General features: G+C 49.7%; 1 protein-coding gene across 1 annotated transcript in view; it reads left to right on the top strand.

Moving 5' to 3' along the window:
* The window catches only part of mcf2l2 (MCF.2 cell line derived transforming sequence-like 2), a 94,771-nt gene that overhangs the window by 60,849 nt on the left and 26,987 nt on the right, over window positions 1–6,935 (top strand). The window contains exons 19-22 of the mRNA XM_068743807.1: window positions 1,411–1,480; window positions 2,891–2,983; window positions 3,100–3,192; window positions 5,889–6,011. Of these exons, the coding sequence (XP_068599908.1) occupies window positions 1,411–1,480; window positions 2,891–2,983; window positions 3,100–3,192; window positions 5,889–6,011 (379 nt within the window). The remainder of the gene's footprint in view (window positions 1–1,410; window positions 1,481–2,890; window positions 2,984–3,099; window positions 3,193–5,888; window positions 6,012–6,935) is intronic.

Here is a 6,935-nt window from a genome sequence, read left to right as displayed (position 1 = left end):
TCTCTTTGTCCTTGTCTCTCTGTCCTTGTCTCTGTCTTTGTCTCTCTGTCCTTGTCTCTGTCTTGTCTCTCTGTCCTTGTCTCTCTGTCCTTGTCTCTCTGTCTTTGTCTTTGTCTCTCTGTCCTTGTCTCTGTCTTTGTCTCTCTGTCTTTGTCTCTCTGTCTTTGTCTCTCTGTCTTTGTCTTTGTCTCTCTGTCTTTGTCTCTCTGTCCTTGTCTCTCTGTCTTTGTCTCTCTGTCCTTGTCTCTGTCTTTGTCTCTCTGTCCTTGTCTTGTCTCTGCCTTTGTGGGGTTGGTCCTGACTGCAGACGTTGTGCTCTTTAGCGGTTCCTCGCTAACCGTTTCTGATACATAATGTATTCACTCGACTCCGTGCTCCACGCAGCAGCCGAAGCGTTTCCTCTTCTCATTGTATCATCGTTACCGTTGAACCTGCTCATTCTGAGGCCAGTTTGATGGTTTTGCACCAGCAGCCCCCTTTTGATGAGCCCTTTGGGTTCACTAGGATCATGAGATCTGCGTTAGCATCGCTGCATCTCTCCACCCTTCCTCTGTAGAAGATGGACGATGAACCACATAAATGTGTCCCCCTCGATGGAAAAGACAGTGATATTACTTCAGGAAGTAGACAACCCCGAGCTTACCAAACAGCCGTTGCCTCGTCACGCTGGACCTTTGCTTCTTGGGAGAAGTTGATTGGACAAGCATCGGTTCCCCGGCGTGGCTTTAAGCCATCGTGTCCCACTCATACGTCCAGATGGACAACAAATGGCAGCCAATGAAGAGCAGGCGAGCTTCCTGGCCCCTCCCTGGCTGGAGGGTACGGCCTGAACATGGAGCTTCATGCTGTAATCTGGAGCTCTTTATGTAGCCTCCCTGAATGCTGCACCAGAGTTTCTCCTCCACCCCCTGTCTCGTTTGCTCTCTCTTTTCTGACACTCCCTCTCCTCCTTCCTGTTTTCTCTTGCCTCTTTTCCATGTCCTTGTTGTCCTTGTGCGTCTTTGCACCATATCTCTGGACACTAAGACATGCTCCAGATATTCTGCAATGTCCCACCACAAAGTTGGGATCAGACCAAAGAAGGGTAGAAGAGACCTCAGGCTTCATGAAGTCTTCCTCCGAGGTCCTCCTCTGCCGGTTGGCGTGAAACAGCTGTTGTGTAAATGGCCCCTTTGGCTTCCTGTTGATATTTCCTGTTCATCCGAGATGAGGGTTAGATTCCGTTACGTTCTCAGACCGACGGAGCTCGGCCAGAACCGCACACTGTAAAGCGGTTTCCACAGTCTGAGGAGCTTGTTCTCTTCCGGCTGGAGCTTTGGACACCAGTTATTACGTCTGGCTTTCCTGACGCCGCAGAAAAGCACAAAGTTTAAACAATGATGTTGTTGTTTGTTCAACAATTACTTGCAGGACGTTTCTGAAGGAGCTGGTGAACTGTGCAGAAAGACCCGAGCTGGTGGGAACCTGCTTCCTGAAGAGGGTGCGTACTTTGGGGGATCTGTTCTGCATGTCATTGGTGTGTGAAGTCCATTTAAGAGATATTTTGATGCTGTAAAAGGTAAATAAAATGACATCCAGAAATGGAACGCTGCTCATCTTCTTGAGCAGACGTAAAATGCTGCTATTTATTCTTCGACATTCATTCACAGAGATGACCGTCTCATAAAACAAATACATGGCAGCGAAGCCGCGGCGCTCGTCAGACGAGGCGGGCGTTTGTGTCTCTCTTTGTCCTGTGCCGGTTCGTCTTGAGTGTTTGACCCAGAGAACCAGCGCCAGCCCTCGTCATGTCATCATCTCATCTCATGTCATCTCATCTCATGTCATCATCTCATGTCATGTCATGTCATGTCATCTCATCTCATCTCATCTCATGTCATCTCAAGTCATCTCATGTCATCTCATCTCATGTCATGTCATGTCATGTCATGTCATCTCATCTCATGTCATCTCATGTCATCTCATCTCATGTCATTTCATCTCAAGTCATCTCATCTCATCTCATATCATGTCATTTCATGTCATGTCATGTCATCTCATGTCATGTCATGATAAGTGAGATTTGGATTTTGCTACTTTGAGTGATTTCTCTCAGTCGTAATCCGGTTCTGGGCAAAGACGAGCCAAAGTGGAGTCCCTCATGTTGGGCAAACAGGAAGACGTGTCACAAATACATAGAACGGAGGGGGGGGGGGGGGGGGGACGAACTCCTTAGATGTCAGGAAGGAGAATTGACTCAACGTATCCATGACAACAACAAACACTGTGATGCCAGTTTCTAACATCTTAAACACGAGGAGTCACAACAAAGTGAAGCATTGATGTTCCAGCTTCAGCCACGCAGAGACACGCAGAGTGTCTCTGCGTGTCTTTGCGTGTCTCTGAGTGTCTCTGAGTGTCTCAGCGTGTCTCTGATTGTCTCTGATTGTGTCCGAGCGTCTCTGAGTGTCTCTGCGTGTCTCTGAGTGTCTCTGATTGTGTCCGAGCGTCTCTGAGTGTCTCTGCATGTCTCTGAGTGTCTCTGAGTGTCTCTGCGTGTCTCTGCGTGTCTCTGATTGTCTCCGAGCGTCTCTGAGTGTCTCTGCGTGTCTCTGAGTGTCTCTGAGTGTCTCTGCGTGTTTCTGCGTGTCTTTGAGTGTCTCTGTGTGTCTCTGAGTGTCTCTGCGTGTCTCTGCGTGTCTCTGCGTGTCTCTGAGTGTCTCTGCGTGTCTCTGAGTGTCTCTGAGTGTCTCTGTGTGTCTCTGAGTGTCTCTGAGTGTCTCCGAGTGTCTCCGAGTGTCTCCGAGTGTCTCTGCGTGTCTCTGAGTGTCTCTGAGTGTCTCCGAGCATCTCCGAATGTCTCCGAGTGTCTCTGCGTGTCTCTGAGTGTCTCGTGCTTCTGTGTTGTCAGAAAGAAGAGCTCCAGGTGTACGAGAAGTACTGCCAGAATAAGCCGCGCTCTGAATTCCTCTGGCGGCAGTGCGGAGACAGCCTCTTCTTTCAGGTGACACGTTACCCAAGCAGCTCGTTGTAGCGTCCCACGAAGCCGGAGCGCTGTCCTCGCCGAGGCCGGAATGTCCTCCTCCTCTAAATGTTGCCGCCTTTCATTCATGACAACAGGAATGCCAGAAGAAGCTGGACCATAAACTGTCTCTGGATGCGTACCTGCTGAAGCCGGTCCAGAGGATGACCAAGTACCAGCTCATGCTCAAGGTGACCGTCAGCTCACTTTGGCTGGGCTCACTGCATGAAACACAGGATGTTATTGTGGTGTCCAATTCCTTCTGTGGACATGAACTCGTCAGTAGGTCTGAAACGGGGGGGGACGGGACACACCACGGTTACAAACACGAGTGCAGCGCCCCCTCTGCCTGGGCCTGGCTGTTACTTTTGTTTCAGATATAGCTCCAGACCGGAGGAAGGCCGCTCACGACCAGCTGGGACTGCAGAAGGGAGCGAGCACTTGTAGTGTGTGTGTGTGTGTGTGTAGGTGTGTGTGTGTGTGTGTGTGCGTGTGCGTGTGTAGGTGTGTGTAGGTGTGTGTGTGTGTGTGTGTGTGTGTGTGTAGGTGTGTGTGTGAGTGTGTGTGTGTGTGTGAGTGTGTGTGTGTAGGTGTGTGTGTGCGTGTGTGTGTGTGTGCATGTGTGTGTGTGTGTGCGTGTGTAGGTGTGTGTGTGTGTGTGTGTAGGTGTGTGTGTGTGTGTAGGTGTGTGTGTGTGTGTGTGTGTGTGTAGGTGTGTGTGTGCGTGTGTGTGTGTGTGCATGTGTGTGTGTGTAGGTGTGTGTGTGTGTGTGCGTGTGTAGGTGTGTGTGTGTGTGTGTGTGTGTGAGTGTGTGTGTGTGTGTGTGTGTGTGTGTAGGTGTGTGTGTGTGTGTGTGTGCGTGTGCGTGTGTAGGTGTGTGTAGGTGTGTGTGTGTGTGTGTGTGTGTGTAGGTGTGTGTGTGTGTGTAGGTGTGTGTGTGTGTGTGTGTGTGCGTGTGCGTGTGTAGGTGTGTGTAGGTGTGTGTGTGTGTGTGTGTGTGTGTGTGTGTAGGTGTGTGTGTGAGTGTGTGTGTGTGTGTGAGTGTGTGTGTGTAGGTGTGTGTGTGCGTGTGTGTGTGTGTGCATGTGTGTGTGTGTGTGCGTGTGTAGGTGTGTGTGTGTGTGTGTGTGTGTGTAGGTGTGTGTGTGTGTGTGTGTGTGTGTAGGTGTGTGTGTGCGTGTGTGTGTGCATGTGTGTGTGTGTAGGTGTGTGTGTGTGTGCGTGTGTAGGTGTGTGTGTGTGTGTGTGTGAGTGTGTGTGTGTGTGTGTGTGTGTGTGTGTGTGTGTGTGTGTAGGTGTGTGTGTGTGTGTAGGTGTGTGTGTGTGTGTGTAGGTGTGTGTGTGCGTGTGTGTGTGTGTGCATGTGTGTGTGTGTAGGTGTGTGTGTGTGTGTGCGTGTGTAGGTGTGTGTGTGTGTGTGTGTGTGTAGGTGTGTGTGTGTGTGTGTGTAGGTGTGTGTGTGTGTGTGTGTGTAGGTGTGTGTGTGTGTGTAGGTGTGTGCGTGTGTGTGTGTAGGTGTGTGTGTGTGTGTAGGTGTGCGTGTGTGTGTGTAGGTGTGTGTGTGTGCGTGTAGGTGTGCGTGTGTAGGTGTGTGTGTGTAGGTGTGTGTAGGTGTGTGTGTGTGCGTAATGGAGGCTCTGCAGGTCCTCTCTGTTTGTCTTCTGTGTGTGTGTGTGTGTGTGTGTAGGTGTGTGTGTGTGCGTGTGTGTAGGTGTGCGTGTGTGTGTAGGTGTGTGTGTGCGTGTGTGTGTGTGTGTGTAGGTGTGTGTGTGTGCGTGTGTGTAGGTGTGCGTGTGTGTGTAGGTGTGTGTGTGCGTGTGTGTGTGTGCGTGTGTGTGTGTGTGCGTAATGGAGGCTCTGCAGGTCCTCTCTGTTTGTCTTCTGTGTGCGTGTGTGTGTGTAGGTGTGTGTGTGTGCGTGTGTGTGTGTGTGTAGGTGTGTGCGTGTGTGTAGGTGTGCGTGTGTGCGTGTGTGTAGGTGTGTGTGTGTGTAGGTGTGTGTGTGTGTGTGTAGGTGTGTGTGTGTGTAGGTGTGTGTGTGTGTGTGTGTGTAGGTGTGTGTGTAGGTGTGTGTGTGCGTGTGTGTGCGTGTGTGTGTGTAGGTGTGCGTGTGTGTGTGTGTAGGTGTGTGTGTGTGTGTCTGTGTGTGTGTGTGTGTAGGTGTAGGTGTGTGTGTGTGTGTGTAGGTGTGTGTGTAGGTGTGTGTGTAGGTGTGTGTGTGTGTGTGTGTAGGTGTGTGTGTGTAGGTGTGTGTGTAGGTGTGTGTGTGCGTGTGTGTGTGTGTAGGTGTGTGTGTGTGTGTGTAGGTGTGTGTAATGGAGGCTCTGCAGGTCCTCTCTGTTTGTCTTCTGCATGAACATAATCTGTTTAACAAACTGAACCTGTATGTCTCGTATGTCGGGTTACGTTAACGTGTGGACAAAGACGTGTGGACAAAGACGTGTGGCGTCTTTGTCCACACGTCTTTGTCCACACGAAGCCGGGGGTGTTTAGTTCTAAGAGCTTGACATGTCAAAAAATCAACATTTAGATTGGCAATATTTGTTTTCTCTGTTGGTGAAACTGGAGGAAGCGGTCCACCAGTTTCTGGCAGAGATCCATAGTTTCATATTGATCGTCATTGATCACGTGAGAAAACAGAAACTATTCGGAGCCTTCGTGTCTACCAGGATGAGAAGGAAAATGTTTCCTGTGGCAGCAATATCTGGAATATGGGGATTAGATTGCTGCCCCTCGGATCCAGCCTTCTATTGGTGGATGGACGTTGGTTCCAGTCCGTCGTTTTCTACAATGATCTTTAGTAGTTTGTGTTTATTCTCTCGCCTTTCTTGCCTTTTACATGCCTTTAAATCTTTTTGACCTCTTCTCTTTCTTGTCTTTCTTGCAGGAGATGTTGAGATGTATCAAGGGCGAGGGAAGCGGCGAGCTGGAGGAGGCTTTAGCCGCTATGCTGGACATCATCAAGTCTGTAAACGACTCGATGCACCAGATAGCCATCACTGGCTTTGAGGTTGGCTTTCTGAATTAGTTCATGACGAAGGTCATTTCAGGCTGTTGCAGCTTTTATTGAGAAACGTTTGCAGAAACAAAAGCTTCCTTGGGCCTCCTACAATTTAGATATCAAGTTTGTTCAGACGTCCATGGAAGGAGGTTGGATCCCCGAGTGGAAACCCAAGTAGACACCAGGACAATATGGAAACTCCACACAGAATGGTGCCATGCCCTCAGGTACTGCTGTGAGGCGCCGGCCACGCCCTCAGGTACTGCTGTGAGGCGATGGCCACGCCCTCAGGTACTGCTGTGAGGCGACGCCCACACATAGAAAACCGCTAACACACACTCACACCTACGGACAATTTGGAGCGATCACTTCACCTAAGTTGCATGTTTTTGGAGTAAACTGGAGCGCCCAGAGAAAACTACGGAGACTCTGCAGTTGGGAATCGAACCCAGATGCGTCTTGCTGAGAGGCAACAACACGACCTACTGCGCCACCATGCCGTCCTTGAATTTTTACGGGCTAAAAACGCAGCCAATACATTTTAGCCTTTTCACATCAGAGTCAGACCAATGAAATGATCAGACAGGTCACAGTGGACCAATGAAATTTAGTGTAGGAGAATTACACTAAATCAGGGGTGGGCAAACCATTTCCACAATGGGCTCTAACATTTGACAGAGGGGCCGGGCCATGTGGAAGCCATTACGTGAAAGGATTTGGCCTTTTACAGGTAGCAATATGAGGTTTAATTATAATAAAATCAAAAAATTAATTATATATTTTGGACAAGTTTGGTGGGCCGGATTAAAGAGCCCGATGGGCCGCAAGTGGCCCACGGGCCGTAGTTTGCCCATGTCTGCACTTCATACACAAACCATCACGGAAAACACAGGAAGAAACACAAAAGATGCATCTTTCCGGTTAGACACGATC

This window comes from Brachionichthys hirsutus, chromosome 9 (genome assembly GCF_040956055.1).
Source record: "Brachionichthys hirsutus isolate HB-005 chromosome 9, CSIRO-AGI_Bhir_v1, whole genome shotgun sequence".
NCBI classification, from domain to species: domain Eukaryota; kingdom Metazoa; phylum Chordata; class Actinopteri; order Lophiiformes; family Brachionichthyidae; genus Brachionichthys; species Brachionichthys hirsutus.
Note: the sequence above shows the minus strand (reverse complement) of the source record. Positions and strands in the feature narration are given on the sequence as shown.